The 24,994-nt window shown below is 34.8% G+C and overlaps 1 protein-coding gene across 1 annotated transcript in view; it reads left to right on the top strand.

Moving 5' to 3' along the window:
• Nucleotides 1-5,461, top strand: part of trabd2a (TraB domain containing 2A) — a 48,587-nt gene extending 43,126 nt beyond the window's left edge. Inside the window, exons 6-7 of the mRNA XM_055040049.1 lie at nt 2,239-2,511; nt 4,022-5,461. Coding sequence (XP_054896024.1) covers nt 2,239-2,511; nt 4,022-4,226 — 478 coding nt within the window. The 3' untranslated portion in view covers nt 4,227-5,461. The remainder of the gene's footprint in view (nt 1-2,238; nt 2,512-4,021) is intronic.
• Nucleotides 5,462-24,994: the final 19,533 nt, after the last annotated feature.

Below are 24,994 nucleotides of genomic sequence, written 5' to 3'. Positions count from 1 at the left end.
ACAACCACACACTGCAAAGATTTTATATGAAAGACCGATTGAAGGTTTTCAGTTACATTCAGGTCAGTACTTGAACAAGGCCATTCTAATGAATGGAAAATGTTATGTAACAAGTTCAATATTCGTTTCCAGTCTGTTGCATTGTCTAATAGGTGTTCTATTAGACAATAAAGACCTATATTACCCTCTATTCTGGCCCAATAATTTTTCCATCAACCTTTATGAGTTTGACTCATCCTGTTTTTTTAGTATATACTATATAAAAACAATAACTAAGGGTATCATAACTAATAACATTTTTGTAATTGCGTGATTGACTTTTTAAAATCATAGTTGCTTCTAGTATCAAAGTAGACACAATGAAAGCTGGAATATGAACTGAATATATAACTAACTTGAATTGACTAGTAAAAAATGAATTTTGTGTTGTGTCTTATGCATAAAATCACAAATTGTTGAGGTGGGAGGAAAAAATAGTTAGTAGGATCTTTTTTTGCCACTATTTGTTCAAGACTAGAATGATCCATTAAATGTAGCAATCAGACCTTTTCTCCTGAGCTGTTTATTGCTTTGATGTTTAGTTTTGACTAAGAAAGTTACGTCTTTTCAGTTGTCTGCAGTCTGCAAAATACAACTAGATTTTGCCACAGTAACTAATATATATTGTGATGCACTTTCTTCACACCCTCCTGCCCCCAAAGTCAACAGAATAACACATATGGGTAAAGGTCGTCCCCTAATCAGACTGCATGATATCGTAGATGCAATGTTTACATTTCACTGTTTCAGCAGAAATAATTCTTATTGACAGCTCTCATTCTTTAACGGTTTTTGCATGTCGCTGACTTCTTCTGTGTTTTAGATTGCACAGCTGATAAGTCTGACAAATTCCCCAGTGGCCCACCAATGACGCATTGTTGAAAAGTCCAACCTACGTTTGGCTCATACCTCCTGCTGTGAGGCATGTAGTGCAGCCAGTCGAGCATGGAGCACTGCGGGTGGCTATCTTCACTTTTAATCTGCGTTCTTGTTCCTGTGTGTGTTCGAATGAATGAGTAAATCTACTTTCACACACAAGAGCCTGTGTTTGATATGGGATTATGAGCCTGAAATGAACCAGCACCTGATCCGTGTCACTGGGTTAATAATGCGAGTCTGAAAAATTTTGTGTTTGTATTTATGTGTAATAATGCAAATGAAATAAAACTGAGCGATTTATTATGTAGATTGAAGTAAAATAACATCATATCAGCTTTTGTAAAAGTTTGTAGGTGATGTGGATTGAGGAGAGTAGTTTAAGATAAATGCTGTCCATGGTTTGCTTCTTAAAGGGGACTTTAAAACTTTCTGTCTGTTGCAAAACGTTTACTCGTAACACATTAACTACTGTCTGTGGATGACACCCTTGGACCACTTTAAACCTAATTTACAGCAAGAAGATCATTTGCAATATGTGCAGAAAGTATTTCTGCTTAAGTACATGGGTCCCTCTTGAGAAAGACAACATCTGGATGGCAGAACACACTGCTCTACAGTATGTGGATATCATTCTTTGTTAAAGATGTGTCCACAGATGTGGTTGTTATCGTTGCTTATGTTCCAATGCTTCAACAGGTCAAACATTTAGAAAGCAATGAGACATGTTCACAACTTGGCAAATGTTTAACCTTACAAAGATCCATGTGGAACTGAAAAGCTGTCAATAAATGTTATGAAGATCAAGTGTGTAGGCTTCACTACACCCATACACACTGTTCAAAATGCTTTTAATTTGTATTTGCATACATGCACACACACATATGCACATGTATTTTCTATAAAACTTGATCTTGTTTACTGTATTATCTCCTTACCCTTTTTCAATACTTCCGAAATTCATCTTTCTCCTCTTCAGTCTTGCTTTTCTCCTTCATCTTCATTTTGCCATGGCTGACTAAAATCTAAGAAAAGAAAAACTTCCTCCTAGGATGGGTGTGTCAACTTTTCAAAGGTCCACATGTTCCTGGGAAGAAAAAAAGGATACATCTCTGATTTTTGTTTTCCAGTGTTTGCAGTCTTCAACTGCAAAGATGTGAAATGTAATTACATATTTGTGAACCTATTCAAAGCTTATGGGTCACAAAGAGAGTCAAAGAAAACAGAGTAGAATCAAAGTGTATTAGGAACTTCTTCATAAAAGGCTTAAAACACATTTCCCATGTCTGTTCTTCAACTTATTAATGTGTTTGTGTCATTTAGGAGATCATCATCAAAACCTGCTTCCCCAGCACTGGAGGATCACCAGGATGACTTTACTCTTCTGGAACCCTTCCTCCATGAGCTCCCACACAAGGACGAGGATCAGGGAGTTCTTCTGGAAGAGGACCCACTACCCCACATGCTCCTTCCTGCAGACAGCCTGGATCTTCTAGAGAAAGCAGAAAAAAAGATGTTGAAGAAAAAGAGGCGGAACAAGCAAAAGAAACAACAAAATCGACATTTCAATGACCTCTGGGTACGCATAGAAGAGAGGTAAGGGGAAAGACAACCGAAAGATGAGATGACAACTTTATTTTGGTCTTTTACAAACTGATTTAAAGGGTGAGAAAATGTGCAGCATATAGCTTCTGTGGTTTTTCAAAACAACAATAGGTGCATCGGTTTGAATTCATTTTGAAAAAGTTTTGTCGACAACAAAACAAGTTTTATGCGGCCATAGACTAACAAGACTCAGATCAAGTAAGGAACCTCTGGTTCCATCCATCCATCTTTTCTTTTTAAAAAACTTAAAAGGTGTTTAATAATCTAAAAATAGAGTATATATACTTATCAAATACTTATCAAAAGCCTTGTATTAACATGACATTTATGCATGATAATTGTATATCAGCGTCTGACCACAGCAGTATGGTAGTAGTTGGAAATAGTTGTTTAACGAATGAAGATAAACACGTTACTTCATTGGATATGTGAGAAGGCTGTGGGGAACTTCCTGATGTGATGCTGGGGGCTCAAATAGCTACTATATCACCAAACAAACAGCCAACATATCAAATCACATCCTCTTCTTTTAGTTACAGAACACAAACATTAGATCCACGCTTCATCTGGAGCTGGTATCAGTATCTTACAAGTAAAAATAGTAACTTGACAATTAAACCTGACTTGGTTCTCACCATAGCTGTAGGCAGGGGCTAACCGCAGAACAAAACAACCTCACCTTTTTGACAAAAAGGACTTGCCTGCCATGTGAAAAAACTTCTGTATGTTTTGTCACAGCAAGATTTTGCTTTCATTTTAGTTGTCAAAAAGGATAAGACTCTGTTCTTTCATTTCCTAGAGTTATTAATCAGAAAGAACCATTTGTTCAGTGTCTCCATTTCCAGTCATTTGTCATGGAGTCAACCAATACAGTCCACAATAAATAGCATTTATAGGCCAGTTGGAGTTTTCAGTTTCATCTGACATACACAAGGCTGGACTGTGTGAATTAAATATGACAACCCAAAGAGGAACACAAATACATGCAGAGGATGGAAATGTCATATAAAGTGCTTTACATTATGTCAGTAGAAATTATTTTTCTTTCTTTATGCAAGACTCTGAATTTTAAATGGGAAAAGAAACAGACTGTTTGCTTATGCTTGCTACAAAGTGCCCTCCTTATACATGTCTGTGTATTTTAATGTCAAAAAAAGGAGAAATGGTCAGAGTACACACAGGCAGGTTCACTGCAGAGCAGGGACTTTCTGATGCAGTTTTTGCATAGTTATATTGTAAAAATACCTGGTTGCTTTAGACTGCAGAGACTTGCTTTCTATAGCTAAGTTTTGCTGGAAACCTCCCAACATTTTTCAGAAGTGTGACATGACTTTTCATTTCAAACATATGAGATTATTCTTTAAAACTACAGTTTGTTGGTGTTTAGACCATAAAGCTAATTAGGACAAATCCATTTAACCAACTTTTGTAAGAAAATGAGCAGAAAAAAATAGTATTGTTACATTATGTATTCATCTTGTTATCTTATTTCCTTCTGCAGTTCCATGGTTCAGTCTCCGCCTCCTCCTTTGGTTCGTATCATCAATGGCTACATCACAGTGGAGCCACCAAACAAAGTCTACAGCCAGCACAATTCCCATCACTTACAGTCTTCATCACCCATCACCTCCTTTCCCTACGCTTTACTTATTTTGCTCTTCACACTTATAGCTTTGGTATTTCAGAAAGGGTCTGCAGTCCTCTAGCAGGACATCAATTATTGTACTAATAAAAGCATTAAAGAGTTTAAATTCAGTTCAGCATGAGGACTTATTAGGACCTGAGGCCCACCAGAAAATATTTTTCATGAAACTGTCAGGCTTGAGAAACCTGAGTTGGAACTGATGTCAATGGACTAATGAGCTGGTAAAAATAAATAAATAAATAAATAAATAATAAAACATTTTACATGTTTTCTTGGAGCAATACAGGTTTGTTTTTTTGTTACTTTGTGATGATAACACTTTGCACAAAGAATGCAAAAGAAAATGCAAGTGAAAGAAATAAAATCCAGAATATTTTCTCATGTCTCATTTGCCTTTTTGCCAGATGTTAGCTACCCATTAGTGCTTGCAACATGCATATTATTCAGAACATTCTTGAACTTTAAAAATTCTTCATAGACACAACTTGACCCATTTGTATTCAGTGTGCTTGTCTGAGTTAGCATGTTTATGCTGCGTTTGCTTGCGAGTGAGTTTGTCGGATCTTGAGGAAAACAAATACATGCAGAGGATGGAAATGTCCTCTGCATGTATTTGCAACCAGCCTTGTGTTTGCAACCAGAAGTGTTCTTCACAACTTAATTTATTCTTTCATTTACAATCTCTTTGATGTTGTCAGATGTATTGGTTGGGGAAATTGTACATAGTGTTTTTTTTTATGCTACAGTTATTTTTTAGGGCTATAAAAATGATGAGGAACATTGTTTTAATATGAATTGATAAATAAATGAGCACCGCATTTCTTAAAGGACATCAGGAACTAACCACCACAGCCCATGTCATGTTTCACACTGAAATTAAAGTTGTGATATGGACAGATGATTGTATTGAATCTAATCTATCAGTGTTATTTCTTGCTTTGATGTGTTTGTTGAAAGAACTCATTTTTGTTTATTATTAGGCTTAAATTATTTAACTACATTAGCTTTCCTATAAAGCATACAGAACATTGTCAGACATTTTATAAATATTTTTGTTATTACAGTATCCAAGTGTGTTTCAAGATAATGATAGTGATAATATCACAGTTATAATAAATCCTGTCCACACATGTAGAACATGTTCAGTGTAATATTTTAGGACAGTTACATGTCATCTATGGAATAAGATAATTGTAATAGTAGCAACAATAAAATATTTATTTAGACAGACTCTTTTGTTTATTGCCATTTTTGGACTGTAATTAAAATTAAAGAAAGTACTGTTATTATGTTTCATATGTAGAACAACAGAAGTCATAATTCTGAGAAAATCTAATCAGAAATTTTTTGTTTTCAGTGACTCTAATCCATAACAAACAAATGGAGGCAGTAAGAAAGGAAAGCAAAAAACAAGAGAAAACTAGATTTTCTAAAGATGACAGAGAAAACTTGAGGTGATGACTATTAGAAAACAACCGTGAGGGAACAAAACCAAGATATGTGAGGAAGGACGGTTGGAAACCAAACATTATTATTTGGCAGCAGCTAAACACAAGTAAAAACAACGATAACTGTGAAATCCAAGTCCAATAGTTCATATCAGTTTTTGTTCAGGTAACAGATATAATGTATGCTATTATAATGCATCGGACATGTTACTTTGTACGTCTTTAATTCATTTATGCAGCAAAGTTTGACATTTAAATTCTGTAATGTTTATTTCTGTCACTGTTAGAAATCCCTTGGGTTATCAAAATTAAAAGTGTTACATTTTGAATAGCAGAAATATGATGAAACTGCTTTTAAGTGTTATAGCATTTCCATTAAGCGTTCCTTTATAAACTCATTCAAACCTGTAAATGGAATTCTAAACATTGCTGCCATTATTCTACCATTGATAAGTCATGGCATGTTAACCAGTTGTTCACATATTCTCTAATGAACGGTGCTATTAGGAGTTTGTTAAGATCTGAGACAAGCTAAACAAACTAAAGAAGCTGTAGCAACAAGGGAAAAACTGGAGCAAACAGGAAACTGGAGCAGCAAGGGATCTTTTCGATGTACAGGAAATGAAAGTTAATAGATTCGTTCTGTCAACAGGAAAAGATAGCTAATTGACTATTTAGCTTGTGCTTTCATTTAAGGTGGAGCTGTGCTTTGGGTTATCTACGTGTGCAGGATAATAAGGAGATTTAAGAGATAGATCACTAAAGTGTGTTTATTTCTTGACTTACATCACTGAACATTTTGCTATTTTCATCTCAGAGATAAATGCTGATATTAGGCCCACAGAAAGTGTTTTATGTGAATTGAACTAACATAGCCTGGTTATATTTAACACTAACAATAATTTGATATTCAACATACAAATGACAGCTATAAATTTTCATACTTTTTGTATGAAAGAGACATTCACCACTGAAATTACAAGCACATTGAAATCAAATACTGGAACATTTCACTGCGTGATTGTGAAGGGTAAAACTGAACTTTAGTTGCATCGCTTAAGTCACTTCAGTAAGTCAGTCTTATGGCTCCATTAAACTTACATCATGTTAAAGACAGCATGCAATTCTAAATGACGGTTTCGATCTGTTCCATGTAACTCAAAACGTCTCAAAAACAACAAACCATGTATGTCACTCAGTCATTCCATAAAAGAGCAAACAAACAAAGTTGCAGGTCACTCCCCTAATTGCCTCCTGCTGAGTGCTCTTGCTGACAGATGTTATAGCTCATTTACTATTTGAAACACAGCTTGAAGAACAGCGGGAATGTCAGGAGTCAAGCCACAATAGTTACCTGCAGTCGAGAATGAAAAAATCCTTTTTTATATTTAGACCAAAGTCTTACCTTCAAACAGGAAGATTGATATCAGCTGACCTCTTGACTGATGGAGTCTTCTCTTCTTTGACATATTTTCATTTCGATGCTTTTGCAATTATTAACAAACAATGATGGTTAAAATATTCAACTCAATACCAGAGGAAACTAGTGCCTTTCTGACAGTCGAGAGCTCAGTGGACACTGATATGATGGAAGTAAACTAGCCGGAGGAAATTATGTTTATTGCATTCACTTTAAATACTATCTAATTTATAGGGTAATGCACCTCATAACCACATCAAGCAAACACAGACAACACGTGGAATCATTTTTTCACCAACAGAACTTCTTTAACTTGTCCAAATTAAATAAAATATTTAAATATATATATTTATTTTTCTTTTTGCGTAAATCTATTTTGGTAAGAAAATATAATCAGAAACTCGGTTTTTACAGAAGCGCACCACATTGGACTGGAGGTTGGGTGGCCAACTGAACCTGGAGAAATTAAAAGCAGATGTCTCTGCAGACTCCTGTTTCCTGTAAAACATGAAACTATAGACAAAAATAAAGACATGCCATCAGCCCAGGTCATAAAACCTACCAATCTTACTGTAGTTTTGTGCTGCACAAGGTCATTTTTTGCTCAAAGTTCTACAGTGTGGTTTTGTTTAACTTCTGTGTCTCTGGTCCTGTATACCTGCAGTGTTTAAGAAATGCCTGAATGATTATACTTTACTGCATTCACCTAAAGAAATTGTAATCTAAAAGTCAATCATTTGTGATAAAACAAATCACAATAATTACTGTTTGCTGAATTTTATTCAGTCAAGTTTTTATAACAGCTTAACAGCAAAGTTTAAAACCTTCACCAGAGTGGAGCTAATTTATAAACCTCAGAACAAACTGGCTTTTGTTGAATAGTCTCTTTGTTTCACAAAAATGAGTACTATAGAACAATATTCCTCTGACCCTACAAGTTACTTTCCTGGAACACATTGATGACTTTTCTGAACTTACGAAGGATTTTCTGATACTTATCAGATACTTTTATAAAACTTTAATGGAACATACTAGTCACTTCATAACTTAGCAGTTATTTTTTGAACTAATGATTACTTTGGTGAAACTTACTTTGTAAGTTCTCTGAGTCTTACTTAACCAGTACCGTATTTTTTGGACTATGAGCCGCTACTTTTTTTTTTTTTTGCTTTGAACTGTGCGGCTTGTAGCCCGGTGGGGCTTTTCTGTGGATTTTTCTTCAACTGCCTGGAGACTCTTCAACAGGAAGTGACCATTGGAATTCAGAATTGGAAATCAAAGAAGAAAGCACTAATTTTAATTTAGAACAAGCAGATGCTAGCACCCGGCACGACGGAGAAATTTCTTCAGATTTATATGATGCAGCCTTTAAATTGAGGGCTATTGATCTGTCAGTACAGGAGGAAAATAGAGCCGCTGCAATTTTCAGTCGAAACAGTCCTGATTGTGATTAGCCAATAGAAAAGTAGTAAAAAGCAAACATACAAATAAAATATGAGTATTGATTAAAAAGAATACATTTCATAGCCGTTTACTTAAAAAGAACAACAATTTGAAAATTAGTCTAATGAGTTTGTTTATTGTCAAAACTGAAAGATGCAAGCAGAGGAAGGATTCTGTTACCTAAAAAAGTCTTGTCTTTGCACAGTGGAAAGGCTTTTTTTCCTTAGAATAGGCTCAAAGAAAAACCTTAGAGAGAATAACTAAAATTAAGATTTCTCTCTGTAATCAAATATTACACTGGAAAAAAATAAACAGTACTTACCCAAAAGAAATGTCATTCATTCACAGTTAAAACATCAATTCTTTGGTTTTGTTGGGGTTTCAGAACAAACCCATGTTTTGTGTCTCTCAGTGCTTCTCAAGGTTGGCCTGCCTTTGATTGTCAGTTTATAAACAAATGAACCGTTTTTGTGCTGGCACGGCACCACAGGGTGTCACTCAGTTCCAGCTTGGGTCAATGGATCCCATTCACGAGAATGACTTTTTTTTTCTGAGAAGTGCTATGAAGAGAAGAAAACCCACACTTCAAGCTCAAACTCAAGAAATGTTCAATCATAGATGACTATAACTGTGCTGGTAGTCCAAAAAGTCAAGCACACACTCTCACGTCATACTAGAAGTGAGCCTCTGGGCTCTTAATGCTTGCAATCTAAAGCCACCAATTTTTCACGCATAGTTTGAAAATTTTATTTGCAGTTTTACTCTTTCTGTACCGTATAAAGACTAAAAACTGCTTCCCTTAAAGTTTCTTAAAGTTAACTTCATACTACAAGAAAGCACTTGCAGTTAAAAAGTTAGGATTTTTGAAGAATATGCAGATTGTCTCAGTTAAGTAGAGTGTGAGGGAACTGCTTTAGAAAGAAAAACAATTCTTTGCTCATAACTTTACATGTTCTCCACCGTTATTCATCCTAAAAGAAAATGTTGATCAAGATAAGACGTCTATAAAGAAGTTTGCCTGGCAGCAAGCGTCAGTCAAACTGTGTCAAATGCCTCCCTCTGGCTGCGAAGTCAGGAAGTGTCATTCAGCCAAATCAGTCACTGTGTCTGAAAAAGTTTTGGCTACCCAGGAGAATCCAACTTGTAAGATGATGCTGCCATACCTTTACTTTTGAAGTGCAGACAGTATTCACCGTCACAATTTGCATTTGAGTTGGAGGAGTTTGTAGGGGTGACTGCTTTTTAAAAAAAAATTGATTCTCTTCTTTTCCTGTTTAGCCAAGTTAAGCAGGTAAATTACTATGATTTGATTTGCTTGATTGAAGAGCATATCTGACTTTCTTTTGCTTGCTTTGGCAGAAGTCCTCTATGTTGGTGTATATCCATCTCCCTTTTACAAGTAAAATCAACAACAAAAAAATTGAATTAAAAAAAAAAAAACATTCAAAAAATTGCACACAAGTATTAGTCATTTTACTTTTTTTTCTCCATATGTACATTTAGATTGAGGTTCTTTAATTACATGTTATTTCCTTTTAGTTCTAGGTTCTCCCTCAGCTGTGAACTTTTCCATTATGCCTCCCTTTGCAGCTGTTCCTCATATCCTAATTGCTTCACAGTGCAATGCATTGTTCTCCTTGCACTGCTCCGGCATGCAAATATAAAGATGCATTACACCTTGAGGAATTTTACCTCTTTGTTTTCATGTCTAAGAAAAGACAGAATTTGTTGTCACTTGAACTCCAAGAAAAACAAAAAAAGATTTTTGAAAGAGGTACAGAAGTCATATCAACCCTCGTGTTAATCTTATATCTGCCTTCTGTGTTTTCTTTTATTAGCTCATTTTGTTCCTCCTATCATTAGAGGCAATTACTTGGCATTCCCCATAAACACTCATACAAAGGTACATGCACCTCATGATCCTAATACCTGCCTTCCCCCCTGCACGGACAGCACAGCGATGTTATAAACAGATAACTATTAAAATGCCATTAGAAGAAGTAAGGAATGATGTGCCTGCAAGGAATTTATCAGAAAGTAAATGTAAGCTCCCACATGTGGAACACCTCATTAACCCAGCAGTTATTTACACCTATGTGGCATTGAGGCAAGGACAACGATTGAGGCCTCCTTCATCTTAATAGCACCTGAGCTATTAAGAGTTCTTCACCATTTGATAGTTGTGCTTTTAATGTAATTTATTCCACCTCTAATGACCTGCTGATTTCTGCAAGAAGGTTGTTTTTACTTAAACTACAACTGAAAAACAAAGAGGCTGTGGTGGAATTCTGCAGAATCCAGCATAGTAGATTTCAGCATTTTGCTTACAGTAGCAAAACTGAAGAAAGTTATAAAAGGAGAATTAACCCCCCCAGAAAACAGATTATGTAGATACAAATTCTGTTAGTGTAGAATAATGTGGTCCAGAGTTTAAGTATTGTAGTTCCTAAGACCAGGTCTAAGGTGGTACAGATGCAAGACAAACACTAAATTTACCGTTTATTTGATTTGTGAAAAGTTCAACAAAGGTTCTCAAACTGGTTTGGAGTTACTCTAGTATTGGGGTAAAACAAACTAGTCCGGCTTTGACCAGAGTAAGGCTTTCAGATTGAGGATAGTTAAGGTAGTAAAAGATTAAATGAAATCAACCTTAAGCCATTTCCAGAGTTGAATGCTCCAGTCTGAAGATAGATATTACATTTCTTACTCTGATGAATTAATTATTTCAATATTAATGGATTTTCATGAATATTGACAATACTTCAGTTTTCGTCTGCAATTTAAAAATGGGATCAATGAAATTTACACCAATGTATGTCTGATTCTAGATCCATTTTTTTTTCTATGGCACTAAAATGGAAGTGATATAATACACTGCAAAGACAAGCAAGAGTGTTCCAAGTATTGTATTTTGTTGTCCATTACGTAATGACTGATAAGAAGAGGTCACTCATTTCATTTAAGTTGGTTTGTTTGATGGCAATATTTGCTTTTGTATCATATTTTAAACGTTTTGGCATGGTTGGGCCTTTTTGCAAATAAAATGTGTCCCTTTGATCATGAGAACTGCTGTTTAACTGTTTTGAAAATGCGTCATTTGAATTGACAAATGTATGAAAGCATTCCAGAAAAACTTAACAAACCAGTGCCTGCTTTCAAAATTGAATAAACAAGTAGAGAATAAGGAGTAGTCATAGCTTATTTTGGAAAACATTAATGTATAAATGAAGTGTTTAATAAGTTGCAGATTAAGGTTTAATGAAACTAGTATTGGTAACTTGAAAAATGACCTTTAAATCAACTTAATAATACTTTATTTAATTTTATTTTTGCTTATAAACATCAATATCTATGGCGATAACACCATACAATATAAGACATCAATATATCTGACATAATTTTGTTCATTATATTATAAATGACACACATTTAATTAGTATTTTACAAATATGTAAAAATCTTTCAGTCAAGTAAAATATTTCTGAACAGGGAGGAAAATGTGAATTCATTCTTTCCACAACACTCAGGATAAATTATCATAATGCTCACAACATTTAATTTGTGATGGAATAAATTAAATAAAGCAATTGTCTGGATGAAGCTTACCCTTCATAGTCCTTCTCCAGAATTTAACTCATCAAAGTGTCTTCATACGCTTGCAATCAAAAAAATCATCAAATTTTATATTTATAGCACATTTCAGCAGCAAGGCATTTCAAAGTGCTTTACATCATAAACACAAGAACACAAAGTCATGCAACATATAATAGACAATACATTGCTACATATTACATTTCAAAAACAATTCTAATGTCACTCAGATTCTGAAGTGGGAAGTACCAGTTGCAGAAAATAAAACTAACTATTCTAAAATATAATATTAAACCACTTTTCTTTTTCTTGGACTTAAAGCATGATCTTTTACAAAAAGAAAAAAGAAATTACCCTTCCACCCTTCAACTCCCCACATCTCCTTGTTCCTCATCTCTTCACCTCTGTGTCTTTATGAGCAAGTAGAGCTAACCCAATTGATTATGAAGAAAAAAATGGAAGTGAATCTTTAGCCAGCTAGGAGCAATTCTTAGTTAGAGGTTGTAAAAAAGAAATGCTCAAGGGTTGAACAGATAAAATTGCATAATGTCCCTTCCAATGTTAAAATAGTGGCTTTGCTTCTGCAAATTCTCAGAGTGAAATTTTGTTTAAAAAATTTAAAAGGAATCATGTGGTTAAATGTTCTCTAAACCATGGCGTTGCTAAATACGTGCCAAAATCCAACTTGCAAAGAAATGGTCTGTGTTAGCATGCCCATGAGACGCCACACCTTTGAGACAGTGATTCAGATGAAGCCTGTTCTGACTCTCTCCCACTTCTTGGCATTTGAAAGTAACACACTCTAAATGAATGAAAGCTTACAACAGCATTCATCTTATCATCTTGCTGCAAATGAGATAAACGCCAGCTCTGGTTTTTCAGTCTGAAGTGTTTTTCAGCTTCCAAATCGTGACCACAATACGGTGCAGTTTCTTAATATGTGCTGTGAGATGTAACCGATATCTTTGATGTGACACTGTCATATCTAAAGTATTGAAATTAATCTTATCTCTTTCAAGAGAAAGTGCCTCTTTTTAATTAAATGGTATCGGACCTCAATCAAGTCATAATAAAACTGAGCTACCGCCTTGGACATTCAGGCCAACAGAGGGAGTCCAAGAGCCCTCACGTTCTAAATCAGGTGCTTATTATCAAGCATCTTTGAAGGTTTATTAAATGGAATCATCTATCAGCTATGCATCAAGTGGGACCTGTGATACCCTCTTTGGCAACCATTTATTTGAAGTCATTTTCTGTATGGTATTTGCTTGTAAAGAAGAGATTCCACGTGATTCCAATTAACATCCACCACCAGAATGTTGCCTACGTTTAACTTTGGTTTGATCACAGGTCACAACTAGTCTAAATGGGATCAACAAATGAGTGCTTAAAAAAGAAAATTTGCAAAACTTATGATGAAATGAAGTTGAGAGATTTTAGCACTATTTAGACTATTTGTGTCAATTTTTCCTGAAATGCAAAATCTTCAAAAAAAAAAAAAAAAAAAAGGGGGCTGATTCCTGTAAGTGTCATTGTAACAATGCTGGTCATAATTGGAGCAGAAATTATAACATGTATTCTGAGTACAGCCAAAACGTTAGTGGTTTGAATTATAAACCTTATCTCAAGAGGTCATATTAGTGATGAGTTGCACACATAATTGACTCAGTACTGAGTGCTTTTAAACCCATAAGTAGGATGGCAGTTTCTTGAGTCTTGAATATACTGCTATATAGTATGAAGAGTAAGTGATTGACAATTGCTTTGATGTGTTTTAGCACAATCAAATACACTGTGCATATACTCTCTGTCTCTTACTCTGTATGAAAGTACTGTGCTGTGCATCACTGTAAGAATAAAGCGCAAAAATGGAGAAAAAACCCAATCTTCACACTTTATTTACAGCACAAGGGCCTCTATGTAAAATGTAATGTAAACTGACATACAGATAATGCAAATACATCAGTATTGGTTTACTATTTAACTCTAAGACATCTTGACTTGTGCAAACAATTAAGCAGGTTACCACTGTGGTGACTGATGGAAGATCTTATCTGCAAGTTGGTTCCCAAATCAAATTCTGCTCTGGGCCCCATTCAACCTTGAGCCAGCTATGAATGTTATCTGGAGAGATTTATCTTTTTTTAATATCTTTTATCAACTTTTACTGATTCAGAGAATTGTAGAAAAAAAGTCATTGCAGTACTTTTGTCCAAATGGAGTGAAAAGATTGAAAAATGATGTTGGGAGGAAGATTCCATTTTAATGCATTGTGATAATTTGTGAGTGAAGGACAGAGTGCACAATACTGCAGAGAAATGAAGAGAGATAACCTGTGGTGACCTAACCAGATTGGCATCCAGAGCAGCTGAAATGGAAAAAAAAGGCTTTCAGCACAATGGATGTTGTCATTCCTAAATAATGTGTTTCTGTCATCTCCACAGGAATGGCATTTTCCTTGCTCTGTTATAAGAACCAATAAGGTTCCTAGCTAAAATATGAGAACGCATTTTCATTTCCAAAATCCAGAAAACCTTTAAGACTTTGAGAATATGCAAACTATAATTTATCAAGTTGTCATCCCTGAAGATATGTTCAATTAATTTCACAAAGAGAGGATTGTGACCTGTTAACCTCAAAGTGATGGTCATGCTCATTTGAACAATGAAGTAGAGAAGAAAATATTTTCATTATACTTCTGGAGTGAAAGTATCATACAGGGTACATTATTCCAAAAGAAATCATTTAGGAAGAAAAAGAAAATGTCACTCTCCTAATAGTTTAATCATTTTCTTCTCATGCGCACTAAGATTAACTTTTAAACAAGATTGATTCTTTATTTAGAGCTTCCATGGCAATACGAATGATCAAGCTGCTTGCTCGAGGCTTTTATGGTATTCTAGACTGAGGTTCGGATAACTGACACTGACAAGGAAAAGCTGGAGCAGACGAAGCTCATTGACTCCCCAAAGATCAAAACCACTACAGAGCTGGAGAGAGAGGAGGAACACTGACAGAGGGCATTTGGAAATGCATGTCAGAACTGATAGAATGTGTGAATCAGGTAGGGCTACCTCTGTCCAGAATTTAGTATTACTGTGCAATCTGACTTGTATGATTTATGACAGCTTGATTTATGTCAACAAGGCAAAAGGGAGAAGAATGATCGCTTAATATAAAGAAATGCTTTGGTGGTTTTTACTTGTGGAGGGATTTGAATGCTAGAAGGGACTTTGACATTATGTTTCTGGTGGAAACTTCAGACCTGAAATTACTTTCCCAGCTGCCATGGTAATTGCTGTTGTTTGGTGATGCTGATTGGGATAATATTCCCGACTACATTATCACTGAGCCTTGATTGACGTAACCCACAATTGATTTTAGGTTCTCTCTCTGGGATATAAACATTGCCTCAGTTAGTGAATGTAAATGATGAAAGCACTGAGTAATAATGCAGATCTAAACTTTCAACTTAAAAACTGTTGAAAAAAGTGTGAGGTTAGTTTATTTCAATTAAATAAAAATACCCCAATATTTTCACCTTTTACTTTGCAGATTGTAAGACAAGGCAAGACAATTTAGTCATCAACAGAGCAATTCAAGGTGTTTACATGATTAAATATAAAATTGTCTAACAGCTACAAAGGCCTTTGTGATCCCCCTAAGAGTGTTCCTAAAAGTGTTGTTGAGAACTCAGACTTCTTAATGTTTATCTGTACATATCTAAGATTTCCTTGGGAAAAAGTTAATTTGTGACAAAACGCTGTTCTGGGCAAATCAATTTACTTGTGTCTCCAAATGTTGTAGTGTGACTGGGGAGAAATTTTAAGGGGTCACAGTTACTACAATGATGGATGCTGCAGTGGGACTGATCTATGAGGAGTTTCAAGAACTTCTGCTCAAGTTAATGTAAAGTATGAAATATCCTGACAAATGAAATATTTTTTTTTCTCTGCCTCCTCAATCGCAATTACTAATTTCTTTATTTTTGAATATGTGTACCGCTGTCTGACTGTATTCAATCACATTGGACTACTCCAGGGCAGCTCCTTATCATCCATCCCGTTTTTGGTGTTCACAAACCTGATTGTCAAACTTATGGAGAGAAGGGTGTCAGGTTTGGTAACCTTTTTGCATATCATGTGGTTCTCTTAGCTTCTTCAAATCCTGACCACCTGTACTGAGGGAGACATCATTTACATATCTCTTCTGGCTTAGGAATGATTTGGGATTTGTTTGAGTAAACTAGAGTTGTTGGGGTGAGGAATGTCTTGGTTTAATCTCTTAACCTCATGCTTCAATATTCCCATTGTTGTATAAACAGAAACAAAAAAAAAAGGTATTCACAAGGACTTCCATTTCTTTAGATGTACTTTCGATTTAGTGTAGCAGTAGTGCAGCCTTACTATCTCTGTAGATTTTACAAAAGGTTTTAATGCATTTAATGTGTGTTGCCACCACTTTATAGATTTTTTCTTTCTCTCTGTTTCCAGGCAACACAAGCTTTCACAATAACATGTCAAATATGTTATTTGATTTTATCATTGCGTAGCATCCTGTAAATCCAAGCATTAAAGCTGCGTTATCAGTTAAATCTAAGAGGACTCATGCATTTTTATTCAGCGCATATCTGGCTCTCGGAGTGCAAGTAAAGATTTATAGCCTTGATTTGTTATGCATTTTGGATTTAAAACAACAGATTGCAAGAGCTTCACTGAGGTTCTGCCTCAGTTTTACAACAGACCCTTAAGAGAAACACTCAAAAGCAACATAATCAGCTGAGCTGAACTGTGAAAATTAAAAACACTTTGAGAACAGGGCAACCTTTAATACACTTTCATAGTAAATTCAGAGGTTTGATAAAAGAAGCTGTAAAAGGGACATCAATATTGAAAAATTGAAGGGACGGCTGCGTAACCTAATTTTCTGTTAAGCACTCACGTGAACCATTTCATTTCAGTAAGAAATGGTTACATTTCCAGATATCACATATTTCATTGGCTGTCCCCTCATGTTTGCCACTCACTAAATAGCTCTTTATGTTTATCATCCAAACAGTTACATAATTTATCTAAGTCTGCTTAAAATCAATGGAGGGAGTGTAACAAAAAAAAAAAATCTGATATATTTTCAAAATTGCACTCATAAAATCCAGTATCCAATATTGATCTGACCTATTTTTGTTTCAAAGAGTCAAAAGAGTCAATTTGAAATGAGTAGTAAATCAAATAATGTGTACAGTGACATTTTTGGGCAAAATGCTACGTCATGGGGAAAAAAAAAATGTTTACCCTTTAGTCAATATTTTGCACTCAAGGTTGGAGTATTGAATGCAAGGGATATTTAACCATTACTTTTTGCACAATGTTTCTGATCTTCTAAAAACCTGAACTCCTGTCATGCTGTCTTTTCCTCAGCACACCCTACAGGTGTTCGCACACTTTTATGTCTAAGCAGTAAGATGACGAAAGGAGGTCATTTTGATTTTTGGTAAATCGTTGTAGTGTGAAAATATGTTTTCACACCCTGGTGAAAGATCTGCTAAATACCAATTTCAGTTGGCAGATGCTGCTGAATTTTAATTGAAAATGTGATGCTGAACTGTTTGATGTTTCAAACGGTTTATGATGCATTGTTCTCTAACAAGTTTCCCTGGATCTTTGGAAAAGACACAGAACATCATGACGCTTTTTCATATTTTCTACATATTGCTTCTTTTTTGTTTTGTTTTACACATGATCCAGATTGGTTGGTTGCTGATGAAAAGTTCATTTTCATCTCATTTGACACAGTCACATAGCTTAATGGAAAACTCCTGTAGTGTTCAGTAAATTATTTCCACAAATTGTGTTTTACTGGGACAGAAAATTACATTCTTTGTGTCATGATCTGTAGTTTACTTTGCTTTTTTTTTATTTTGTATTGTTTGATTACTTTTGGTTTTGGCATGTCTGAGCTCATTTCTTACATCTTTGATTCCAGGTGTTTTCTGGTGTTCTGTTCTTCAGTAGTTCACATTTTAAAATTCTGATTTGTATTGTAATCTTTAGTTTCTCTTTGACAAGCTCATTTAGTGCCCTGTTTAGTTTCCCTGTACTGATTGCCTTTGGCTCGAACAGTTTGTATCCCCACTCAGCAGCAATTCATTTAGTTAACTAGACTTTCCTCCTTCTTCCATTTGAACTCAGTCTTTTATTAGGTACTGACTTTTATTATGCTTTAAACACCATTTAACCTTTACATTGCCTCACTACTGTGAGTTCTGACAACAAATGCAATTGGTTAGCATGCTGGTACAGCCAGATGGTAGCTGTGGAGCAGAATCAACCTAAGGTTCAGAGAACAAATCCAGTTAAGTCCACCACTTCACAAACAAATTGTCAGCCAGTAAGTGAAACAATAAATTGTGCATTTATTAATCTTAACATTCTTTATTCAGCTTGTTCATTCAATGTTCAAATATCAACCACACTTGTCAGTAAGATCACATATGTGAATAATCTGAGATGCACTCAACAGTATTGATTAGCCTTCCTCCATTTATTCGTTGGGCTGTAAAAGTGGTACATTTAATGAGCTACTCTACAAAGTCAATATAAAGTGACCATGAGGAAAAAAAAAATCATGGACCTGTATTTGATTTACTCATTTGCTGTTATGTAATTAATGAAAGAGTTTGGATGAGGAGCCAAGTTGGCCACAAGAAAGTCTAACTAATCTGTTTACAAGCATTTGTTTTGTACTAATAAGCAACTCCATATTTTTCCAGCTTAGTGACTATCTTACAACAAATTTCAAACAATAATGTTTTGTCTGTGTACATATGGTATACATATATTATAACGAATGCATTTGACAATTCATATTGTGTGAAATGAATTTTTCTTGGGGGTGTCCAGGCCATCGAGGACCATTAGCCCGACAAAGAGTCTGCAAGTACCTCAGGCTGTCCCCTGACCCCCACACACCCTATGTGCTGCAGTTTCCCAACAGTGAGCTTTGAACATCTTTTTTTGGGTTCTTTACAATCCTTCACACTGTGTGTGTGGCAAGATAAATATGGGTTTTCATTCAGTCAAGTGACCAGTGGCTAAAGGAAATGTGACTTTGTGACACAAAATATCTACATTTGCAATGCTTAAAAATGCACTAAACTCCCAGGGCAGGATGCACACGCAACATGTCAGAGGTTGAAGAGTTTTAAAAAGAAGAATGGAGTAAAACTGTAGTGTGCAGACATACAAGCCTGATTAAGACCACTTTACTTTATGCTGAGTAAAGTGAATGTACAACACCCTGACTTAAAGTGGTGAATATTTATGCATTTATTTTTTTATCATAAATATTATTTAATTATTATTTTGTTAAAATCAGTTTCCACTTTGATATTTAAGTTTTTTTTGTCATTTTGTTTTGTCAAAGGTAAAGAGTAAAGCAACCAAGGGATTTAATATTTTTTATAGACTATATATGTCAAGCACCCAGAACATTGGGAATTGCTAAATGGAAGTACAAAAAGTATTAAGAGGCAAGCTTTCTAATAATATAAATTGAAAGTGCTTCACTTTTAAAATTAATTAAAAAGTGTGTCAATTTTACTATCGGTAATTGTAGAATCAATAGGACACCTAATTCCCACAAAATATCTTAAATACAAGATTACACAGTTGAAAATGTTTGCACTGAAGTAAATTTAAAATCATCAAACTGTACCCAAACTGTACCCAGTATAAACCCAAAAAATTCAGATTGAATAGAAATAGATGTGTAACAAGACGAAGAAGAAATGCTTCTCTGTTGTGACCTGTTGGTGGCAGTGTTGAAGCTTCCAGCTCCGGCGAGAAGCTGTGCTCTGTTGAACTTCTACCACACACGTGTCCACTCTGATAAATGATAAGGACAAAACAGTATTGCCCAAGGCTGAATGGGGGGCTTTAAGTTGAATTGATTCAGGGGTGCGGAAACCTTTTTATTTCATGGTGGTGAATCCAGAACTTGCGAGATCAATTTGTCACTCTAATGCACAACAAAGCAGGGAATAAAGAAGAACATCTAATGCAAGTAAATGCGTTGTTTACTTGATGTGCTGCTGATCAAATCTCCAAGTCACTGATTCAGTTTTCAGTATCAATCACTTGCTGTACTAGGCGTTATTAAGGAATCAAATCCACTTCTACAATATCCTTGCTCATCTGTGTTAGTGTGAGATGGGCCAGGGTCAATAACCTTGTGTGTCCCCCAGCAAGTTTATCAACACAAATACAAACAAACAAACAAAAAAAAAAAACAACATTAACTGTATAGAAAGGTTTTTGATACTGGTTGAATATTCCCATCAACAACTTCTTTACAATTTGTGTAATCTGTTAGCTTACTATGTAACAACAGCAATCTGATTTTCAATTTGCAAACAAAACATTCAGAACCAGCCTCTCATGTTGAAAGTACATTTTCACAAGTTTACATTCTTCAATGAAATCCCAATAATGTGGGTCATAATATTAAATTACTTTAATTCTTCTGCTTTCAACTTCTGTGAAGGCCGAGGGAATGATGCTCTTTCCAAAATTATTCGACTGAATCAATAATGTTTCAATACTGTTGACTTGCCCCTCAGTGTTCTGATATCACAGTGACACTCCAGCATGAGGAGAACCTGTGAGCAGTCTGAGGATGTAAGCTGTGTAAAAAACCCAGGCTGGGATCCTACAGTAGTAACATGTACACACAAACTCAAAACATGCCCAAGTAGTTAAAAAAAGTTAAAGACAAAATACGAAATCAAAAGGAAAGTTTTATAAATACTCTTTGGTAAAATGATTATATTAAAATATCTTTAAAATCAAAGTTGCCATAATGTGTCATGCAAAGGCCATTTTGCTAATATTTGTGTAGAAAACAGAGATTGTCATTATTATCATTTGGGAACCCAGGTAGAAAGTGGTATGCTGAAAATGAGCTTTGAGATTTATGGACACTGATTACCATAAAACTAAATGAGCTTCCACATATCTGAAATTTTCTTAAGCTTTAAAGTCACATATATAGGAACTAATGTTTATTCCTTCTCTGCCTTCACTCACTCAGGGTGAGATTGTCTATAGTCTTCCCTGTCGCAGCCTTCAAGCAGCCCATGAGTTCCTGATCATTTACCTGACCTGTTTTCTGCCTTCTGACCATTGCCCTTGCCCGATTCCTGACAGCTCTGAGAGTTACTCTCCTTTTGCCTCTAAACTTTTTGCTCCATGTACCTGAACTCTCATTACTGCCTTGCAGATTTTAGTTCTCTTCTGACTTCCCAATCCTGGTTTCCATCACATAGAGTGTTAAACTCTATGCAGTCCTGTGGGTGAAACAATCCCTGATAAAATTTAATTTTCAGTATTCAACAGCTACATCTGTGAGGATTCGAGTTTCTCTTTCAATAAGGAACAATTCTTACTGTTTACCATTCACTCGCCTTCCTCTCATTTGTCTGACCTAAAAGGCAATTCTGAAGAAGCTGCCATCCATCAGTACATTTCGCACATTGTAATTTTAGTCAATGAAACTTGCTTAACACTTTTCAGGCTTTTGGCTCTGTTTCATACACCACCCTTAACAAGACAGACGTACTTTATTTGCATAAAGTTAAGTATTTCATCAAGCAAAATGAAAAAAAAAACAAGTACTGCTGTTATTTGTAAATCAAATTCAATTTGGCATTGAATTTGTAAGTAAACACAAATTCAATGCTAAATCGTTGGCTAGTGACCGCCTCCAAATCTACAATGCTTTTGTTGTTGAACACAGATGAAAAGGCCAAACTATACATTTACAATCGCTCAGTTTTATTGTGTTTTTCTTTTTCCTCTCAAGCTGTGTTTGTGCTTCAAGAGGAGCCGAAAGGCAAGGCTTAAACATCAGCACAGCAAGAAATCAGACTTCAAAGCAGACAAGCTCTGGCTTTTACTATTCAATTGCATGTCTGGATCCAAGTGCTCAACATTATAAAAAAAACATCAGCCCAATATACAAGATTAGGACTGTATATTGAGGGTAAACACAGAAACACACATCACTGATATTCCTCTTATTTTCTGTGATGCTTCTAAGAACTAATGTTATTATTAAACAATTGCTGTTATTGACAAGCTCTACCTCACCAAACTATATATTATATACATTTGCAAATTAATTCAAGTCATCAGGTAATTATTGTCAGGGAGTCATCACTCCCACTTCACACCATATTATTTATAGTTAACATTAAATGTTAACATTAAAAGCAGAACCATTTTTATGATAATTTTCTGACATTAAAAAAAGGAGTAAATGTTTCATGTTTTAGGGGAGTTAGTGAGATCTATTTATTCTGAGATCTATTTATTCTTGCAAGAAGTATCGAGAATTTTTTTTGAGAATTTTTGGTCAGTGCATTCAAAGTCAGAAATTGATATAGATTTGTGTTGCTATTTCTTCAAAAAACCTTGTGTAAACCCAACTAATGTCATTAAATAGATTTCTTCCCCACTTTGTATTTTTGGTCATTTCACAAAAACTAAATTGGAGGTACAATTGTAGGTACATTTTAAAGTAACATTGTAAGAATAGTTTGAGAGCCATTCCCAATAAAGTACTGGAGTACTTCTAAATGAAAGAATGAGTCTCAAAAAAGTGTATTCCTGTATAAATAAAATACCATATTAATTCAAAATGAATTATAACTGTTTAAATGCTGAACCTAGATTAATTTAACCTTTTAGATTTATACATATCACTCATTTTTCTTCCATAATGTTATGTTACGAAAAGAAATTAGCTATCCATCCATCCATCCATGCAAGCTTTAAACAACAGTTTTTCCCCCTTTTAGCACAAAAAATACTAAATCCTGGAGATTTAATTCTCCAGGAGTTAAATCCAAGGAGACTCCTGCAATCACCAAGTGAAGTATTGGGTCATATCCATCAAATCAAGGTAAGCTTATGGTTTGTTTAGTCATTGGGGTCCTGTTCTGTGAAACACTCTGCCACACAAGCTAATTTGTTGCAACAGTGTCTACGTTTTTCCACATCCTTTTTGCTAGATTTATAAATTTCATTTCTTTGTAAGTTTTGTCTATTTCAATGAACTACATTTGTTGTTTTTAACCATCTGTTATTTTTATTTTTTAAAATACATTTTCATAACACATTGAGCATATAACTGGCACATCAAATGTACAGACTTGATTTGACAAAAAAAAAAAATGCAATCAAGTCTTTTTCTTTAACCATAAACTTCACAAATGAAAAGCGATATTCATCATCAAACTTTCCCATGCAGCAGCTGGCAGATTAGCTTTGCAGTATGAAGTCTTGTCACAACATTACTTTTCTCCCTCTTTCAGTCATGAATCTTTAATCAGATTCAGAGCAGAAGTGTTTTCTGGCCATGCAATTAAACTAATATTTCTTCCTTGAAGAAAAGTTTTCACACTCAGTGATCTGTCGCACAATGCGTTACCGTCCCAAAATGCCATTTCATCATCCACCAATGTATTTTTGATTGATGAAGTGACAACAGTGTCAAAATATTCAATTAACAGCTGCAAATTTATTGTAAAAATAATGAGCTCTATCTTCTCTGATCCTAGACATACAACTGCACATCATCAATCAATCACTGTAAATTCAAGTCATCAAGTCAATGTAAAAATGTGCTTGCTTTCTTAAGGATGTCAGCTTTATGCATTATTTTAGACTTTCTCAAAATAACTCTCATCTCTTTGCTAAATGGATATTTATCTTTCACTGTATAAGACTTCCATCCAGTCATCCAAAATCTACGACTATTGATTTTGAGTAGATTTTTATCACGTGAATATGCTTAACACAGACTGGAATCACACTGTCACTGCTCACTTGTGTTCATAGAATTAACAGTAGAAAAGCAACCTTTTTCTTTTTACTGTAAATAAAGAAAACACTTTTTTTCCTCACCTTTTGTATTTTACTGTTAATTCTTAAGACTATTCTGAACTGTGTCTGACTTGTCTTAATAATATTTTCCCTTTATTGTGGGACCAAACAGATTCAGTTATATTTGATAATATGTCTTCATATAAAACAATTGTGCTCTTTAATTTTGCTCTTAAATGAAACATTTGCATACACTTCCTCTACTAGATGCAAATGGCAAACAGCTCATTTAACTATCTTTACCCAAGCCTTAAATCAAAATTATTTTATTGTTTAATGCAACATTTTTTTTTTATTGTTTAATGCAAAATTATTGCATTGTTTAATTTTTTATCCTTAGTATAGTCTGGAAATTGTTGTATGTACCATCGCAATGTGAATGTTATACTTTAACAATGATATTTTACTCCTGATCACATTAAGAAATGTTTTCTCTTCCTCCTTGATAGAAATTAGTTTACCATCTTTTCTTATCCACCATTCCTTCTCAAAATACATATTCAGTTTTAAATTGTATTCACTTCTTTCTACATCTGTGATACATAGTTTCTTATGTGTAGATTGTATTCATTTCTTTCCACAAGTTGCACTTTAAATTAGGTGACTACTTTTAAGACTTAGAAAAAATACCAAAAGCTTTACAACATGGAAGTCAAGAGAACCAAAAAAATATGTGTCTTTCTTCGAGGGAAGTGTTTGTTTAGAAGGGCTTTTCTTTTTACTGTAAATGTCACCAAATAAAAACTAAAAGCAATGCTAAATCCAAGCATTTTTCAATATGTTGTCACTGACCATTTTTCTGAAAAATCTTATATTTCCATTTGTAAATTACACCACAGGGCTGCATCAAGTTGATAAATTATTACAGCAGTTGTAAAGCTGCCTCACTTGTCTCTTCAGAAGCCCTGAATCTCTTTCAAGTTCCCCGAGCATGTAAGTTTCAGCTCAGTGTATTTCTGCCTCCATCTGGGTCTCTGTAAAAATA

Source organism: Poeciliopsis prolifica, unplaced genomic scaffold, assembly GCF_027474105.1.
Source record: "Poeciliopsis prolifica strain line A6 unplaced genomic scaffold, Auburn_PproV2 SCAFFOLD015, whole genome shotgun sequence".
NCBI classification, from domain to species: domain Eukaryota; kingdom Metazoa; phylum Chordata; class Actinopteri; order Cyprinodontiformes; family Poeciliidae; genus Poeciliopsis; species Poeciliopsis prolifica.
This window is presented reverse-complemented; position numbering and strand designations above follow the sequence as displayed.